Below are 20766 nucleotides of genomic sequence, written 5' to 3'. Positions count from 1 at the left end.
TTAATAAAAATAATGTTACCTGCTTTAAAAATAACTCATATTTCTGCAATGCTTTCAGGTTTTAAAAAAAATGATTCTGTCACAACAACACTGTGAATCTACTAGTGTAAATATTAGTCCAATTTTACATATTAAAAAAACCCTGAAGCTAGGAGAGTTTATAATTTATTCACATTTCCTGGACTATTATGTGGCAGAATTTAGACTTACATGCAGGTCTGCTGACTTCATACTCAGTGTTCTTACAATAATATGCTGTTTTCATTCTCTTAAAAGGAAATTTAACAATAATCAGAGGCCAAAACTTAATGATGCAGTGGAAGAGAGCTGGGTTCTAACTTCATAGCTGCCTCTCATTAGATGTATGGTCTCAGACAAGATAATAATTTCTTGGGGTCCGTCATCTGCAAAAATGAAAGAGCTAGACTGCCTAGTCTCCAATGTCTCTTCCTGCTTGAAAACTCAATGATGTCCCTGAAACTAAAACCATCATTGAGACGAGATAATGCTTTTGTTATTTTCCTGTTGGCAAAGATACTTTGAACTATGTTCCCTTCCCAACAAGCCTCTGTCACCGAGAAATCCATTTTCATTTTGTCATCAAGCCCAGTGATTCAGTCACTGGCCCTGAACTCTTTGTTTGAAGCTCCTGCCCCAGTCCACTGCCTCTTTGACAATTCATAGCTTCCCCTAAAAAAAAAACTAGTTCCCAGATAACTGAGTCTTCAGGCAGAATGAAAAGTACGCCATTATTTCAATGTATAATTTATAATATTCCTGTTTCATTGCCAAGAAGTATTGCCAAAGAGGACTCTAGGACTCTTAAAAAGAAAACCCTCTGACCTCCACAATAGGCTCTCCACCTACAGCTATTTATAAGTTTTTTGAAGCAAGCTGCTTCACCAAATGAAAATGGAGGAGGCTGAAAAAATAGGAAATAACCATGGAGTAAATGGATGTTCTTGCAGAAAGTCTACAGCTGCCATCAAGAAGTAATGATTTGGTTTTATGAGTAAGTACACAGCACTACTGTAGATAGAACACATAGTATCCAGAGCAGCCTGGATTTCAAGTCAAGGCACTTGGGACCAAGTCCCAACTCTGATACTCACTGGAGACACTGAAAAGCCTGAAGAGATGGAAGTTCTCCTCTCTCCCACTCTACAACTTTACCTGGCCCCTCACATAGACCTGGGACAATGATCACTAGGGGCATCGAGGTGGCCCAGTGGATAGTGCACTGTACCAAGAGTCAGAAAGATCTGAGTTCAAATTCAGCATCAGACACTTACTAGCTGTGTGACCCTGGGCAAATCAGTTAACCCCATTTGCCTCAGTTTCCTCATCTGTAAAATGGGCTAGAGAAGGAAATATCAAACTACTCTAGGATCTTTGCTAAGAAAACCCCAGACAAGGTCATGAAGAGTCAGACACGACTGAAATGGCTCAACAACACCAATCACCAATGAGAAGAGAGTCCCACACTTTGCAACTTGGGTCAGACCATGATAATAGGCTAAATACTTAATGTCAATGAGCTTTAATTTCTTCATCAATAAAATGTGCATAGTGATAACTGGTTTATACAGTTCAAAGTGTCATGGGAGGATTATGGGCCCCGGTTACCCCAACAGTTCTCTGGGGAGTTCAAGGAACTTTCTCCTTGAAACCTCAGGGGTTTTCCCTTGAAATCAAGTAGGCCTCTCCTTGAACTCAATCAAGGACACACACACACACACACACACACACACACACACACACCCCCAACGGAGATAAGCGGCACCAGATCAAACTGAGCATGCTCCAGGACCACCACCCTACATTCCAGTCCTCCTAAGCACCTGGATGTGGTAATCCAGGAGAAGACCACCTGGAACTGCCCATCAGGACAAAGTTGACACCCACCACCAGATCGCTCACCAGTGCAACGCAGGAAGACCACCAGCCCCTCACCCAATAAGAGACTCTCACCCACCCCATCTAAACCCTATAAAATGGCGCTCCTTGAGCTAGTCAGGGAGGAAAGCGTTTTGTTCAGGCAAAACCTTCCTCCTGGCCGGTTTCTCTTGTACCCCAATAAACCTGTTCTTTTATTCCTAATTAGGTCTTGTGCGAGAGTGTAATTCTTTACAGAGGAATCCTAAGGACCCATGTGCTTTCTCCTATTGGTTTCTCCCCATATCAAAAGGATCATAGAAATTATACCTGGAAGGAACTTGATAAGTCATTTATTATTATTTACTTTTCCAACCCCCTTATTTTACATCTGCATAAACTGAGGCTCAGAGATACCTAGTGACTTGCCAAAAGGAGCAGACTGTGAATTCATATCCAGGTCTTCTGAGTCCAGACTGAATCCATGGTGCTGGTCCATGTCACACTGCCAGGTTTTGTGAGGAAAGCACTGTATAAACTTTAGAACAAGGTAGAAATAGGAGCTGTTAGTACTACTCTTCCAGTCATTTATTTTCAGCACTTCATGGATTCTGAACCTTTCTTAGGGTTCCCTGAATAATCGGAAAGAAAAAAATGATATCCCTTCTCTGGGCTCAAAAATCTTTATTCCTGACTACAGCAGAGATACCACACTAATGGATTTGCTAATAAATGTTTCAAGACAGAATGATGGAACATAATGATGGAATGCTAGGTCCAGATGCACATGACTGGTACAAATCCTTTTAAAGAAAGTCCTTTTTTTATTTTTTATTTTTTTAAGTAGCCTGGAATGTACTTCCTCCTCACTGCTGCCTTTTTGAATCCTTAGCTTCCTTCACTGCTCAACTCAAATGCCACCTCCCACAGGAAGCCTTCCCTGATTCCCACTTATTACTGGTACTCTCTCCCTCCTCAAGTTAACTTACATCTGTTTATCTATGTGTAACCCAGGGTTCAAGCCTGGTGTATTTGCATAAGACCTGGATGTGGTAATCCAGGGTAGAAAGAATGATTACTTGAAGCTCTAGGTCTGCATGAAGGGCACAGTTAGCAAGAGCTGGGGAGAGAGATTTTCTTTTTCTGACCTCCGGCCTTGAGAGAGGATACCTGAGATTCCAAGCTTTCTTCAGAGAGATGCCCCTGAAGGGAGGTAAAGACTTTGGGAAGAAATGGACATATAGAGAGAAAGTACCTCAACACGTTCCTGATTTCCAGTTGCTACACTAGAGAGTTGGGGGGATCTCTCCTTGAGAGAGTGAGAGAGAGAATTTTTGATCTCTCTAGTGTCAGAGCCCCATTATATAACATTGTCTCTCTAGTTACATTAAGGATTTAAAACCTCTTACTAGTTCAGTCTTGACATAAAATCTAAGAGTAATTCAGAAATGTCAAATACTAAATTTGCATACAATTGACTGATACTATTTCTGCCTAAATCACAAGGTTCGTTTTACAAAGTAAGATGTTTTTTCTATGAAAAATTATCCTCAGGGGCCAAATCCAAAGATCAAAGACCAATTTGTTTTTTTCTGTTATTACATATTCTGTGAAAGACTATGAAGATCTGGAAAGGAAATTTAGTCTCTCTCTCTCTTTAAGATGTAATTCTAAGGGGCAGCTAGGTGGCGCAGTGGATACGAGCATCGGCCCTGGATTCAGGAGGACCTGAGTTCAAATCCGACCTCAAACACTTAACGCGTACTAGCTTTGTGACCCTGGGAAAGTCACCTAACCCCAATTGTCTCACCCCCCCCCCCCAAAAAAAGATGTAATTCTGTCTGTCTGTCTATCTATGCAAAGTGCTTTGCATACCTTAAAGCACTGTATAAATGGGAGCTGTTATACTATTACAGTACATATATCTTCATAATTAAAGGCAAATATGACTATGATGACCAGGCTCTTGAAAAAGAAGTAACTGAAGCAAAATAATACTCTAGCCATACTGATATACATTAAAATTTTTAAAAAGATAGTTTAATAAAATTTAACATTGGCAGCACCATGAAGAAACAAACATACCATTCTCAAAAAGATTAGTGGTGAAAGGTGACATGCAAATTTCAAAATAAGAAAGGCCCTACTGGTTTCACACAGTAGGTGACTTATAACAAATGATTGTTGAAAGACTAAAAGAAAGTAATATAACTTAATAATATAACTCTTTAATGTTAGTTACTCTTTTAGTCAATTTGGAAGAGAATAGGACAGCTGATAAAAGTGATTATTCGGGGGGGCAGCTAGGTGGCACAGTGGATAGAACACCGGCCTTGGAGTTAGGAGTACCTGAGTTCAAATCTGACCTCAGACACTTAACACTTACTAGCTGTGTGACCCTGGGCAAGTCACTTAACCCCAATTGCCTCACTAAAAAAAAAAAAAAAGTGATTATTTGGAAAGAAAGTCTTATTTCATCCCCCAAAAGAGAAAAAGACCTATTTGTACAAAAATATTTATAGCAACTCTTTTTGTAGTGACTAAGAATTGGAAATCAAAGGAATGCCCATCAATTAGGGAATGGCTAAACAAGCTGTGGTATATGATTGTGATGGGATATTATTGTGCTATATAAGAAATGACAAGCAGGAAGATTTCAGAAAGGCCTGGAAAGACATGTATGAAATGATGTATAGTGAAGTGAGCAGAACCAAGAGAACATTATGTACAGTGACAGCAATATTGTTTGATGAAGAACTGTGAATGACAACTATTCTCAGCAATACAATGATCCAAGACAATCCCAAAGGACTAATGATGATGCATACTATGCACCTCAAAAAAAGTACTGATATTGATTTGATACAGACTGAAGCATGCTATTTTCACTTTCTTTCATTTTTTCCCTTTATTCAAGTTTTCTTATAGCAAATGACTAATATGGTAATGTTTTACATAATTGCACATGTATAACCTATATCTGAATGCTTACCACCTCAGGGAAGGGGGAAGAGGAGAGAGGGAAGGAGGGATAAAATTTGGAACTCAAAACTTTAAATAAAAATGTTTACTATTTTAAATAAAAAAGACATTGCCAATCAATAGTAGTAATAATTCATAGTCTTTTTTATTTTAATTTTTTTAATTTAAAATTTCTGTTCCATATTCTTTCCTTCCACCCCTTCTTCTATCCATCAAAAAGGCAAGAAATGTGATACCTATTATACATATGAAGTTATGCAAAACATTTCCACATTAGTCATGTCATACATAGTCTTAAATGATACCTCTTTTTTTCTGAATGGTTTACATTTTTTAGATATGGGTGGAACAAATAAGCCTAAATGATCAAAACTTATAATTCTTACATAATCCATCAAAGCCTTTTTTTCTTTACCACTATAAACTTTAGACTTTTATAATATATTTTCAACTTCTGGCATCACCTGAAATTATTAGTCATGGTGCTATCTTTTCCTTTTGGAAAAAATTTAGCTCCAGCATGCTCTTTCAGCATTTGTTTCTGTTTCTGTTTTTTAGCTTTTATAAAGAGATTTTAAAATGAGCTGGAGAAGGAAATGGCAAACCATTCCAGTATCTTTGCCAAGAAAGCCCCAAATGGTGTCATGAAGAGTTGGACATGATGGAAATGAGTGAACAACAACAATACTGAGAAGTTATAGCAAGAACAGAAGTACAAGGCATTTCCTTCAAGACCAGGGGGCACACACACCTTAGTCCCTGAGGAGAGTGGGTTCAAATTTAAATCAGTTACTAGAAAGCATTGGCCCCTCTTAGTTGACTTCTGAATGTAGCATAGGAACATTGTGACTTGGCAGTCTATGCAAGAGGTCAAAGAGGTCCCCAGACTTGGCTGCAGGCAAACTTTGAAATGAATTCTAGTTTCTGGACCTATGGTGGTTTGCTCTTCTGCCCTTTTGAAGCTCACAAGGTCATAGCCATCTCAAATATTCATTCACCTAAAAGTGAAAAATAAAAGACACAACTGATGCTGGTTGAATTGCAGGACTTGCTTTCTCTACATCCACCATGATGTTTCTTACAGAAGATGACCATCAATAGGAGGATAAATCCAACCTCTAGTTTGCCTTGACAGAAGACATGTGCCAAGAGGGATTTTGTTGAATTGAAGTATCTAGCCAAAGTCTTCTTTAATTGGTTAATCAACAAGTATTTATTCATTCATTCATTCATTTATCTATTTAAGTATTTGTTTGTTTATTTATTTGTGCATCAATGAGGGTTAAGTGACTGGCCCAACATCACACAGCTAGAGTCAAGTGTCTGAGGCTGGATTTGAACTCAGGTCCTCCTGAATTCAGGGCTGGTGTTTTATCCACTGTGCCACCTACATGCCCACTCAACCAATGTTTATGAAATGGATGTACCAGACAATATCCTAGGAACTGGGGATACAGTCCCTGTCCTCAAGGAGCTTACTTTCTATCAGAGGAGACAACATGTACATAAATGAGTATATACAAAATAAATACAAGATAATTTTTTTTGGGAGGGGGACTAACTACCAGGTAGAGGAGATTAGGGCAGAAAGGATTTTTTTTTCTTTTTTTGTGGGGCAATGGGGGTTAAGTGACTTGCCCAGGGTGATACTGCTAGTAAGTGTCAAGTGTCTGAGGCCAGATTTGAACTCAGGTACTCCTGAATCCAGGGGCTGGAGCTTTATCCACTTCGCCACCTAGCTGCCCCCCTCCACCCCGCCCCCCCATATGGATGAGAGAAACAGGTTTATTTGTAGATTGTGAGGGGAAGAAACTAGTAGAGAGGAAGACACAAGATTAGAGAGAGGGGGAAGAGAGTGGGGGAGTGTACTGGAGAAGACAAGAGGAGATGGCATCTAGGGCTTATCTAGATGTACCTAGTGAGAAGATTGTAATGAAGGAGAGAATGTGTGTGTGTGTGTGTGTGTGTGTGTGTGTGTGTGTGTGTGTGTGAGAGAGAGAGAGAGAGAGACTGAAAAGATGAGATGAGGGTATTCCTGCATAGATTTAGTTTTCTCAATAAAGTACCAACCAAGGTCCTCAGCTGAGAAGGCAGAGGAAGGGGAAAAAGGTTTACAACAGCAACTCTGATGATTGGGATAGAAAATGAATTTGGGAAGTGTAGAAGATTGTCTTGCAGCAGTAAAGGCTCTGTTAAGATTAAATAACATAACATCTTCTGATCTACCTGAAATTTCCTTCATCTTCACTTCAGCACAGTGGGATCAAGGAAGGCCAGTCAGTGAATATAATCTAGAGGTAGGGTTTATCAAAAGGAGATGCCCTACAAGGAGGAAGCAAGTGATTCCATAGAAGAATAAAGTGTAGAACTGAACTAGCTAACCAAAAGGTAGATACTGGGAAGGGAGAAAAGTGAGGCAACTGGTCTTCTTGGTTACACACAGGAATAAACTGCTTAAGTGGCCTGCAAGTTTTCTGGCCCTTTGGTGAGACAGGATACTGAACTTTACTGGGGACAAAGTCCAATTCTGTTACCTGTAACTGTGTATCTTTGAGGAAATAACTGCATTCTTCTGGACCTCAGTTTTATCATCTGTGAACTGAGAGGGTTAAACTCATTGACCTCTGAGGTCCCTTGCAGTTCTAAATCTATTTAGTAGAGGTATAGTGGATAGAGGGCTAGGGGCAGCTAGGTAGGCACAGTGGATAGAACATAGGCCCTGGAGTCAGGAGGACCTGAGTTAAAATGTGATTTCAGTCACTACTTGTGTGACCCTGGGCAAGTCCTTAACCCGGATTTTTTTAAAAAATAAAAAAAGTGGATAGAGTGCTAGGTCTGGAGTCAGGAAGACCCGAGTTCAAAGATGGCCTCAGACCCGAACCTCTGCATGCCTCAGTTGCCTCATCTGTAAAATAGGAATAATAGCAGAATTGTAAGAATCAAATGAAATAATAATTGTAAAGTGCTTAGCACACTGCCTGGAACATAGTAAGGATTATATTATCACTTTCCTTTCTTAGATTACCTTCCATTTACTCTGAATATATCCTGCGTGTACCTACTTATTTGCATGTCCCCTCCCCCCACTAGAAAATAAAGTTCCTTAAAGGGCAGGGGCTGTTTTTTGCTCTTTCTTCTTATTGCCACCGTTCAGCACCTAGCTTAAATTGTGGGTAACGACCCCTTATGGGGTAACTGAATGTGGGGGTTGAAAAATTTGGCAACAGTAAAATGTTATGTATACCTGTATCTATATACCTATATACCCAGGGTCACCTAAAAATTTCTCGGGCTAAAAACGGGTCGTGAGTGGAAAAAGTACTGTGCCCTGGTTTAGCACAGTACTTGTCAGATAGTAAGGGCTATATAAATGTTGGCTATCATCACCACCACCATCACCAGTCGCCAACACCTTCCCTTCTTAGAAACTGAGACGCAGCGAGGAAAAACTAAAACTCAATCTGCAAACTCCCGTTTACTCTCGTAAATTACTTCCATTTGTAACAGTATGCACCTATTTACACGTTCCCTCCGCCATTAGAATGTACACTCCTTGAGGGCAGGGCTGTTTGCTTTTCTTCTTCTTTGCGTTTAGCACCGTTTTTGGAGCGCTTCACTAATGCTGGTCGACTTGATTCGATTCTCCGAAATTCCGCGGGAGGATAGACCCCTGGGCCTTATGGCTGGAAGGGACAGGTGGATGGTGGAGGATCTCTAAGGACCGGGCAAGCTCTAAGTTTAGCCTCCTGATCTGGAATTTGCGAAGCTCCGGAAAAGGGACTGCACAAACTCTTCCAATAAAGTTGCACCGGTTTTGAACGAGGCGGGGGCGGGGTTTTGTATAGTTATGGCCGCCCCTATTAGAACCACCCACGTGGTGTCTGTTTGAGGAAGAGGCGGTGGCGGAAACCATGGCGGCGGCTCGGGCACCTTCACGTGGTGAGTTCCCGGATCCTCGATCCTCCTCCTCACCCACTCCCCATTAGGTGCGGGCCGGGGAGCTTGGAGATGTAGAACTGGGGAAGGAGGGAAAGACGAGAGGGAGAGAAAAAGGGAGGAAAGGAAGGAGGCCCGCACCGAGCCGCGTCGCCTGCCCCCCCCCCCCCGCGTGGTTTGAGAGTCATACACCCAACACGAAACTTGTGCTGGGTCTGGACAGGACCTTTGAGATAAACTATGGACCAACACTCCCCCCAGATCCCCACCTCGTATGTTTTGCATATAGAGATTTTGAGACCCAGCGAGGAGAAAGTAAATTATCCAAAGTAAAAGAGTCAGGACGAGAACTTAGGACCAGCACTGAGGGTCTTCAGTCAGGAACCAGTTAATAAGCGTCCACTGCGCCAGCCAATTAGCAAGTTTATTAAGTGTCCGGAACTGTGCTAAATACTGGGAATACAAAAAGAGGCATTTAACATTTTTTTTTTTAATTTCGAGTTCCGAATTCCCTCTCCCACCCATTGAGAAGGCAGGCAATATGATTGTCACTTAGTACATGTGAAATCATGCAAAGCATATTTTCATCTCAGTCATGTTGCAAAAAGAGGCAAGAAAAACAAAGTGAAAAAATTATACTTCAGTCTGCACTCAGATTAACTTTTTTTTAAAAAAAGTTTTTGATAAACATTTCATTTAAATTGGTTTCTTTTGCAGTCTTTTATGCACTTAAGAGCACTATTCTCAGGTGTCATTTTAGTCAGTCTGTGGGAGAGAATATGCAAAGAAAATGTACAAAGCAAACTATTCAGGATAAAGAGGAAATAATTAAAAGAGGGAAAGCATTGGAATTAAGAAGGGTAGGGGAAGGCTTCCTGTAGGAGTTGGGATTTTAGTTGGTACTTAAAGGAAGCCAGGGAGGTCAGTAGTTGGAGCAGAGGAGGAAGAGTATTCCAGGCATGGAGGGCTGCCAGAGAAAATGCCAAGAGATGGAATGTCTTGGTGGAACAGCAGTGGGGATACAAAGAAATGTAAAAGACAAACCCTACCCTGAAGAATCTCATAGTCTATTATTTGTTGTTGTTAACTTGTGTCTGACTTTTCTTGACCCCATTTGGGATTTTCTTGGCAAAGATAGGGGAGTGATTTGCCATTTTCTTCTCCAGCTCATTTTACAGATAAGGATACCGAGGCAACAGTGTTCAATGATTTGCCCAGGGTCACATAAGCTAGTAAGTGTCTGAGGCTGGATTTGAATTTAGGTTTTACACTAACCCCCCCCCCCCCCCAGTCTATTAGATAACATGCAAACAACTATGTACAAACAAGATATGTACAGGATAAATTGGAAATAATGAGAAAGCAGACATTTACTTGTTTCTTTTTTTGGTCAGGCAATTGGGGTTAAGTGACTTGCCCAGGGTCACACAGCTAGTAAGTGTCAAGTGTCTGGGGCTGGATTTGAACTCAGGTCCTCCTGAATCCAGGGGGGTGCTCTATCTTCTGCGCCACCTCGCTGCCCCCCATGAACTTGTTTCTTAGAAATATTTTGATAATCACATTTCAGTTTAATTAATTTGCTTTTTAATCTTGTCTTCTGAGACATCATTTAGGCAATAAGTGGTTATGGTTAGTACATGGGGCTTGGAGTCCAGAAGACTCCAAATTCGAATTTTGCCTCAGTTGTTTTTAAACTGTATGATCCCAGGCAAGTCAGTTAACCCTCTGCCATGGTTTTCTTACCTGTAAAATGGAGATTATTGATAGTACCTACCTCCCAGGGTGGTTGTGAGAATAAAATTGAGATATTTGTGAACCCTCCCCCCCCAAAAAAAAAGACCCACACACATTAGATTGTAAACTCCTTGAGGGCAGGTACCACCTTTCTTTTTTCATATTTATATCCCTGCTACATAGCACAATGCCTGGCATGTAGTAGCTGCTAAATAAATGTTTACTGACTGTCAACTATAGCCACTATAGCATCTTGCAAATTTTCAAATGCTATATGAATGCTAGCTATTATTATTTTAATATAACTGGGCTTTAAAAAAAACCCCACATATTTTACTCTATGCATTTAAAGACTTTATTTCTTAGTACAGGCTTCATTAGACTGCCATAGGGATGGGGTCTATGACACATCAGAGCCCTCTAAAATAATGTCCATTCTACTGTTCCAGGCTGCTGCTTGGGTACCTCCACTTAGATTTCTCCTAGGATGCCTTCTGCATCCTGAAACTTACCAACCGTATTTTGCTGCAGTCAACTCCTCCTCTCTGTCCAGGCTAGTAATTTATAGGATTTAGAGTTTGAAGAGACCATCTAGGCCAACTCCATCACGTATACAGGAAGAATTTGAACCCTGCCTTCCTGACTCTCAAGCAAGTACTCTTCATTCCTCTACTAGCCAAGGGCATAAGCTTGCAGCCACCTTAATGCTTTTTATGCCTTTACAGGTGACTGCTCTTCTGCCACCTTCTTTTCACTGGCTCTCAGAGAGGAATGCTCCTTATTTTCTAATGCCTCAGCCTTTCCTGTACTCCCTGAGTATTTGGATCTTTAAAACTTAGGAAATGCCAATTGCCCAGTTCCTCCAATTCTTAGCTTATATCCAGATTTCACCAAAAGCTTAGCTCCCTTCTCCATGGTACAATCTGGGGCAGGAATTCTAAACCCTTTTTATGGCATGAATCCCTTTGGTAGCCTGGCAAAGCCTATAGATCTCTGCCCACGATATCTGTTGCTTACATTTATAATTGAAGGAAATGCTAAATTTTGGTTAGAGATTAATGAAAATGAAGATATATATATATATATATATATATATACACACAGACATACATTTGTACATATACATATACGTATATATGTGTATATATATATAGAGAGAGAGTGTATATTTCTATACAAGATGTAGGAAGTGTCAGAGGATCTGAATTCAAATTCTGCTTTCAACTTAATATTTTTGTGACCTTGGGCAAGTCATTTCATCTTTTAGGACCTAGATTTATTCATCCCTAAAAGAAGGGAGTTGGACAAGATGGTTTTGAAGATCCTTTCTTATTCTAAATCCCTAAACTAGGAGAATATAGTGTCAAGAATGCCAAGAGGGGAGTACCAAGAGTCTGCCCTCTTAGTTTCCTGTCCCCTGTCTCTCTCCGTCCCTTCCACTTGCTTAACAGCAATATTGTTTTAAGAACAATTTGAATGAATAAGTGATTTTGACTATTGTAAATACCCAAATTAACTACAAAGGACATATGAAGGAAGATGATATTTGCATCCCAAAAAAGAACATTAAATAGAAGTATGGATGGGATGATTTTTACACATACACACAGGTATTTGTGTCTAATCATAACTATCTCTAGGGTGATGGTTGGCGGGGAAAGGAATTTATGTGATAACTTTATTATATATTTAATGGGAATAGCAAATTGTACAGAATAGATTTGCAGTTTCATGTTCAGTTTTTTAAAAATTATTCACTGGTATGGAAATGCTTGTTTTATTCCATAAATTAAAAATAAAAACAAAATTATATCTTGCTTGAGCCAGTTTTGGAAAGGGAAAATCTGCATTATTGGCTCTGACCTAACAGTTTGCTTTTTTTTTTTATTAAAGGAATCACAAAATTCAAGAAAGGGAGACAATTTCTGCCCTCTGCTAGATTTAGGAAAAAGGGAATAAAAGTTGTAGGAACATGGAAACCTGTGAAGATTGACCCACATGTGTTTGCTGATGGGCAACTTGAGGACTTGGTGTGTTTTGAAGAGCTTCACGATTATAAATTGGTAGGTGCCTCAAAACTGTCATCGAAAGAAAAACCCAAGAAGAGAAGGTCTGGTGCCGAGGTATCTGAGGGGGAGAGAGAAGAAGAAACAACTTCCCAGCCTAAAAAGAAGAGGAAGAAGAACAGAGACCGAGTAACAGAGACAACTGTTAAGAAAGAGAAAGAAAACCCTTCAGTTGCAGATGAAGACCTAATTTCCAAGGAAGTTGTACTCAAATATACACTTGACACAGACTGTGAGGATGGTCCCCAAGAAGGTGGGGTTGTGGAAACCATAAGCCCTCCTAAAAAAGAAAAGAAAAAGAAGAAAAAGACAGGAAAAAAAGCACAACCATCTTCTCCGGCTGCCCCTTCAAAAGTGCCCTCTAAAGTAAAGACTTGGACAGCCAAGTTGGATGATCAGAAAGCTGATGTCTCTGCCTGGAAGGACCTTTTTGTGCCTGAGCCAGTCCTTCAGGCATTGAGTTCCTTGGGCTTCAGTGCTCCAACTCCTATTCAAGCTTTGGCCTTGGCCCCTGCCATCCGAGATAATCTGGATATCCTCGGTGCTGCAGAAACAGGTGAGCTCTTCTCTTATTCTTAGTCAGAAAAGGAGATTTAATAGGAGTCAGGAATTTGGGTCAGAAAACCTGGGTTTGAATGCTGGCTCATCAGATGATACTGGCTCTGCTTATATGTGAAATATTGTGCTATAGGGGAAAAGATACCATATAGTTGGGTCTTTGTTGTTCAGTACTTAAGGTTAGGTCTAGGATACATACATGTTTTGCCAGTTGTCAACAAAGGGCTAATGAGCTTGATTTCAATTCCTGGGGAAATTCTAGGATGAATTATTAAAGAGATGGTTGGTGAATGTCTAGAAAGGGAAGAAGTGATTTCAGAGAGCTAGCACGATTTCATCAGGTCATATCAAACCAGCCTTATTTCATTTTTTTGAACATTAAATTGGTAGCTGAGGAGAAATGCTGTAGACATAGTTTACCTATATTTTCAAAAGCTTTTTTCCCTACATCTTTAGAATTTTTTTTAATGTATCAGGTTGGGGATCAATTAAAGGAAAAATTGTTTTAGGTTGAAGATGAAAATATCCAATGGATAAATCTCCTTTATTGAAGTTGTTTTTGCAGTCATTTTCAGTAACGTTTGACTCTTTGTGACCCCATTTGAGGATTTCTCAGCAAAGATAGAGGAGTAGTTCACCATTTCTTTCTCTAGCTCATTTTACAGATGAGGAAACTGAGGCAGAGAGGGTTAATGACTTGCTTAGGGTGACACACCTAGTAAGTGTCTGAGGCCAGATTTGAATTCATGAAGATGAGTCTTCCTGACTCCAGGCTCAGTGTTCTATCCACTGTTCCATCTAGCTGCCCTTTTATTGGAAAGTATTATTCAAATGGTGTCTACTCATTTGTCATCTTCTTTATAAAAAAAAAATTACATTTATTATGAACTTAAACACTAAATAAAGCGAGTATTTCTGTTTACATAGTAGAACAGAAAAAGAGGATCGTACATGGAACTGTGGACCTCTCTTCTATATAGCCAGCTCTTCTTTTTAATATATAAAATTCAACCCTGTAGCTTTAAAAAATATCCTACTTTACCTTCTTTCCTACTTTTTAAAAACAAATTTTATATTTTATTTTCCCCCAACTATGTTAAAACAATTTTTAACATTTGTGTGTGTGGTGTTTTTTTTTTTAAGTTTTGAGTTCCAAATGCTGTGCTTCCCTTCTTCCCTGTTCTCCCCCCCTCCCTGAGATGGTAAACAATCAGATATAGATTATACTTGTGCAATCATGTAAAACATTTACATATTAGTCATTTTGTACAAGAAGTCTTGAATAAAAAAGAATGAAAGAAAGTGAAAAATGGCATGCTTTAGTCTGTGTTCAAACAATATCAGTTCTTTCTCTGGAGGTGGATAGTATGTTTCATTGGTCCTTTGAGATTGTCTTGTACCATCATGTTGCTGAGAATAGCTAAGTCATTCAGAGTTTATTGTACAATATTGTTGTTACTGTGTCCAGTGTTCTCCTGGTTCTGCTTACTTCACTTTGCATCAGTTCATGTAAGTCTCTCCACCTACCTATAGGTTTGCAAGCTTTTGATAGTGTCTCATCATGGAGAAGGTAGAGTGATATGGATGAGGTAATAATGCATTTAGATAGATTCAGAGCCAATTGGATGGCTGGGCTTAGAATAGTCATTAATGGCTTCATGTCAATATGGCAGGAGCTCTCCAGTGGAGGAACCCAGGAATCTTGTCTTGGCCCTCTGCTATTTAACATTTTTATCAGTGATTTGATGAAAGATCCCTTTCAGTTCTTCGGTCTTATGGTTCTAAGTGTCTATGGATTGTTGGTTTAAAAAAAAAGGCAGGCAGAAAAACACTGTCTTTAACATACCTGCCCCCTTTGTGACCAGTGACAAGGATATTAAAACCAGATTTGGACATTCAGAGATGAGGACAGTGAGACTTTTGAGTTGTTGGTAAGTGATAAAAACAGAGCATAGGTTGAATAGTTACATAAAAGATTATTGTAATGGACTGCTTCAGCCTTGAAAGATATTTCAAGATGTTGTGTTGTAATATGAAGTCAGTGAAAGGCTAGGGAATCAAGGGGTCCTGTCTCTGCAATTAATATGTGATTTTTTTTTTTTTTTTTACGAACTTCAATTGTAAAATGAAGAGTTAGATTCTGTGATCTCTTTGGGGACTTCTTGGTCTTTATTTTATTTTTTAAAGAAGTAATTACTGTAGGGGCAGCTAGATGGTGCAGTGGTTAAAGCTCTGGCCCTGGATTCAGGAGGACCTGAGTTCAAATCCGGCCTCACTTGACACTAGCTGTGTGACCCTGGGCAAGTCACTTAACCCCCATTGCCCCGCCAAAAAAACCTAAAAAAATCCCCAACTTATTAAAAAAAAAAAGAAGTGATTACTGTAGATTTGGGAAGAACTATCTCATTCAGCCTTTACCTGTATAGAAACTCCCACTGCCTTCCACCCCCAACTCCCTCCCCGCTCCCCAAAGAGCATCCCTAGTCAACCAGCCTTTATTTGAAGACCTCAAGCGAGGAAAACCTTACTGACCTCCTGAGAAGGCATGTTTTGGATAGCTACGATTTCCTTTTTATAGCAAGCCTAAATCTGCCTCTGAACTTTCCACCCATTACTTTGATTTTATCAAGTAGAATAAGTATTCTCTCTCAAAGTACTTGAATACAGCTATTGGGTCCCCTGAGACCTCTCCAGCTAAACACTCCTAGTTCTTTCAATCAGTTCTTGTCTGGTACTCTCTCTCCAGTCTTCTCAGCATGCTGATTGCCTTCTTTTAGAACCTCTCCAGCTTTTCATTAGCCTGTTAAACGCCCAGAGCAGAGCAGAGCACCGTACGATAACTGTGGTCTGATGAGCAGATCGAGGCCCTAGCTATCATGTTCTGCACATTTCTTCTCTTAACCTAGCCTAAGACTTCCTTAACTCTTTTGGCTGATGATTTTTATTGGGCTTTCTAAATAAATTGAATGTACTTACTAAAACCCTTGTGTTTTTGGTGTTTTTTTTTTTTCATATGAACTTCCAGCTAGACATACCTCCCCCTGTCTTGTATTTGTGAGGTCAATTTTTTTTTTCTTTTTTAGCACAAGAATAGGACTTTCCATTTACCTTTCTTAAATTTAACCATACTACATCTGGTCCATCATTGTTGTCTGTTGAGATCTTGATTCTGTCATCCGTGTCACTCTTGTTACCTGCTACTTTGATAAACTTCCTATCCATTCCTATATCCAAGTCACAGATAAAAATGTTAAACAGTGTAATTCCTAGGACAGATCCCTGAAGCATTCTATTAGAGACTCCATTCCAAGATGATATTGAGTGATCAGTAACTAGGTCTAGTCTTTCAACTAGCTGTGATTCCACCTAAGCATACTGTCATTTAGGCCACAGCTCTCCTTGGCTGAGATTTCGTCAAATGGTTTGCTGAAATATGAGTTAGCGATTACAAATGGCAGAGGGCAGCTAGGTGGCACAGTGGGCCAGGCCTGGAGTCAGAAAGACTCATCTTCCTGAGTTCAAATCTGGCCTTAGATACTTAGTACTGTGTGACCCTGGGCAAGTCACTATAACCCTGTTTGCCTCAGTTTTCTCATTTGTAAGATGAGCTGGAGAAGGAAATGGCAAGCCAGTATCTACCAAGAAAACCCCAAATGAGGTCATGAACACTTAGACACGACTGAAATGACTGAACAACATTATCTATGGCATTCTCTTGACCTTATGTGGTCTAGTAACCCTAAGAAAAAGAGAAAATTATTTTAGCTTGGCATGTTCCGTTCTTGTAGGGGTTTTTTGTTTGTCTTTTTTGGTGGGGCAATGAGGGTTAAGTGTCTTGCCTGGGGTCACACAGCTAGTGTCAAGTGTCTGAGGCTGGATTTGAACTTAGGTCCTCCTGAATCTAGGGCCGGTGCTTTATCCACTGCACCACCTAGCTGCCCCCTTGGCATGTTCCATTCTTGCTGAAACTATGTTCTCTCTTGATGATGACCATTTTCTTTTTCCAAGTGCTTATAAAATATCCCCTTAGGAATATGTTCTAGAATTTTGTCAGCAAAGTCAAACTCACCTCCACAAACATACGTGCAGTATCTGACATCTGACCCTTTCACTTCCATTCAGCCCCCCTTCACCTCTCCTGATTTGCACAAAACTGTCAATCCAGGAAGTGGCTGTATGTATACATTTGAAATTGTAATTACGTAAAATTGGGTAATTGGTCACAGCCCAATTGCAATATGCTGTGTGAGTTCAAAGAACGCAATCTCTTTGTGGATTCATTATTCTCACTAATTGGGACCTGACTTTAGTTTAATGGCTTCCTAATTGGTCTCGATGCCCCCAGGCTCTCCCCACTTCAGTCCATTCTCCACTCAGCTACTCAAGTGATTTTCTTAAAGTGAGAATCTGACCATGTTACTTACTTGCTCAGTAAACTCTAGGGGTTCTCTATTATCTCTAGGATAAATATAAACTTCCCTGCTTGACATTTAATGCCTTTTATAACCTGGCCCCAGTCTACCTTTTCAGCTTTGTTATTCACTATTTACTTTTCTGTTCTCTTTGGTCTGGGCCCTCTTACTGTTCCTCTCCCATTATCTTCCTAAATTCAAATCTGGCCTCAGACACTTATTAGCTATGTGACTCTGGGCAAGTCACTTAACCCTGCTTGCCCCAATTTCCTCATTTGTAAAATGAGTGGGAGAAGGAAATGGCAAACCGCTCCAGTATCTCTGCCAAGAACACCTCAAATGGGGTCGCAAAGAGTTGGACACAACTAAAAATGACTGAACAACATCACCACCATGCTGGTGGAAGTTTGAAGGAATCGTATCTAGGCAAAGAGTTCCTGCCAGAGTTGTAAGAGCTGCTATCTGTGATGTAGAAGGCTTCCCCTCATTCAGGGTCTTCAGGTAGAGCCAAGCTAGGCAGCACAATGGATAGTGCACCAACCCAGAGTCAAGAAGACCTGAGTTCAAATTTGGCCTCAAGCACTTAGTAGCCGTGTGTACAAGGCAAATCACTGACTGCCTCAGTTTCCTTATTTGTAAAATGGAGCTAATAACAGCACCTACCTTAGTTTGTTGTGAGGATCAAATGAGATAATAATTGTAAAGTGCCTAGCATAGTGCCTGGAACATAGTAGGTGTTATATAAATGTTAGCTTTTATTATTACATAACCACTTGCCATATATGTTGCAGTTGGGGTTCCTTTTGGGGTATTGCTTGAACCAGATGTCTGCTGAGGTTCCTTCCAACACTGAAATAATGTCATTCTGTGAGTTCTTCTCTCCTGGTATATGGAGTTCTTTCCATCACTACATTAATATCAATACTTCTTTGCATCATACCTCTCCTCACTGTAAGGACCTAAAATTCTAGCTGTGATGTCTAAAGTCTAATGAGTGGTCGCTTTAAATTAGAAAACGTATAGCACCAATCTTTGGGCATTGAATATTTATTAAAGTATATTGGGGTTAGTAAAGAGAAACACGTGGATAAAGTGTCCCTATTCTGCCTGTCCCTCCTGCCTCTGCCACCAAGCCCAAGTCAGGAATGGAAAGGACCTCGCCTCAGTGGCTTATCCCAGAACCTCCTGTGAAACAGGAAGCAGGACCGTCCACACACACACACACACACACACACACACACACACACACACACACACACACACACACACACAGCTCCAAGCTGATTGGATGGTAACTTTGATTGACACAACTAACAGGCGGTAACTTCCAGACACTAAAGTCACATGGTTTCCAAGTCACAGGCTTTCTCCTCATGGCCAAGCTTCCCTGCAATATCTTTCTCAGCTGGTTGCTAGTCCTCTAAACCTCACACCACCCACATACCACAACTTTCTAGCAGAGAGAGAGACAGAGAGAGTGTGTGTTTGCGTGTGTGTGTGTGTGTGTGTGTGTGTGTGTGTCTGTGTCCCTCCCTCAGTTTCTTATCTCTAAAGTAGGGTCACTGACACTTGCATGACTTTCCAGTAATATTGTGAGGAAAAAAGTCTATAGAAAATACAAGCTATTCCTTTAAATGACACCAGGCCTTTGCATAGAGTAAGTACTTAATGTTTATTGAATTGATTAATCTTTTGTAAATTACAAAGCCATAATTAGCACTGGGTTCAAAATGCACATTGTGGCAATTTATTTTGATTTGGGGACCCTACCTTTAGGCTGAGATTAGAAAGCCTTAGGCCCTCAGGGTCTCTTCCCCTCCTCCTCAGCTTCAGCTGAGCCAAAAAGCCCTGTGGGCCATACAAGACCCTGGTCAGACAGCTGGGGGGAAAAGTCCACAGCTCCCTCTGCCCTGAGTGGAGGTATCTCAGAGATGCTGGGCTCTGGTGTAGCCTGTGCTGAGGCACGTGAAGCTTGAGCGCACCCCCCCCCCCCCAGCCGCAGCCCTGACTGGCAGATTAGCTTGGTCTGTGGGGGTGCAGGAAGCCCGGAGATTTGAGTGGAGGGAAGAAAAGGTATATATAGACCTGGGAGTGAGATTAGAAGGGATCTGTCGGGGGGACGAGAAGAATAGTAACGCAGGACTAGGGGCAAGGAGGAAAGGCCAGAGGACAAAATTAGAGGGGAGACAAAGGCGGCAGAGGATGGAGCAGACAGACAGAACAGGAGGCAGCGGAGAGCACAGAAGGGTCAAGAAAGTGAAGATTAAGAGTAGTTAGGTGGCTAAGGCCCTTATTGTATTCAAAAAGTTCCGAAGCCCAGCAGGTGGGAAAGAGACCAGTGGAAAGAGACCGCAGGAAAGCAGTCAGGTTGTACATTTTATTTCTCTGTATTCTTAATTTTAAATAGTATCTCATAAATAAACTCTGTTTGGATTATTTAGTTAAGAGGCTTCTTAATATTTTGCTTATCAATTTGGGAGTAGAGCAGTGTGGTGGAACTTTATAAACGGCCCACATTAAATTAACAGCAGTCAGATAGCCAAATAGTCAACAGTCCCAGAATTAGTCATCCACAAATTAGTCCCCCCAAAATTAGCCCCAGTCATTTAAAATATTTCTACATTTTAATGGCGACCACGAAAGGACTTACGGCCCAATTATAATTTCTCTAAACTTATCATTTTTCATATAATTATAATTTTTCATAAATCTAATTATATAATTTTCCAAATTAGATATAGTTAATAATTAATTTTTTTACAACATCATGATTATTATCAGTGATAATAATATCAATATAAATGTGGTATTATTGATGATAACACCATATTTACAGAGCGTTTTTAGGTTTGTATAACACTACAGATATTATCTCTTTTAATCCTCATAACAACCCTTGGAGGAAGGTACTGTTTTTAATCTTTATTTTACAGATGAGGAAACTGAAGCAGATAAGTTAAGGGACTTTTCCAGGGTTGGTCACTCACTCTCTCTCTTTCTGTCAGTCTGTCTGTCTCTGTCTCACACACACACACACACACACACACACACACACACACACACACACGCACACACACACAGAGCTAGTAGAACCTGAGGTCAAATTTGAACTTTGGTTTTCCTGACTGCAGGCCCAGTGCTCTACCTTCCACATTATAAACCTGTCCTTACTTGGATGTTCTGTAAACTACTACAAAACACTA

General features: G+C 40.4%; 1 protein-coding gene across 2 annotated transcripts in view; it reads left to right on the top strand.

The window, feature by feature from the left end:
- DDX24 (DEAD-box helicase 24) overlaps positions 1-20766 on the top strand; it is a 91738-nt gene that overhangs the window by 45271 nt on the left and 25701 nt on the right. The window contains exons 1-2 of one of the 2 annotated variants that reach the window (XM_043983578.1): positions 8733-8796; positions 12421-13149. In XM_043983578.1, coding sequence (XP_043839513.1) covers positions 8769-8796; positions 12421-13149 — 757 coding nt within the window. In that variant the 5' untranslated portion in view covers positions 8733-8768. Of the gene's footprint in view, positions 1-8732; positions 8797-12420; positions 13150-20766 lie in introns of those variants that run through there. The other variant, XM_043983577.1, reaches the window with a different exon arrangement.

This window comes from Dromiciops gliroides, chromosome 2 (genome assembly GCF_019393635.1).
Source record: "Dromiciops gliroides isolate mDroGli1 chromosome 2, mDroGli1.pri, whole genome shotgun sequence".
In the NCBI taxonomy this organism is placed as follows: domain Eukaryota; kingdom Metazoa; phylum Chordata; class Mammalia; order Microbiotheria; family Microbiotheriidae; genus Dromiciops; species Dromiciops gliroides.
This window is presented reverse-complemented; position numbering and strand designations above follow the sequence as displayed.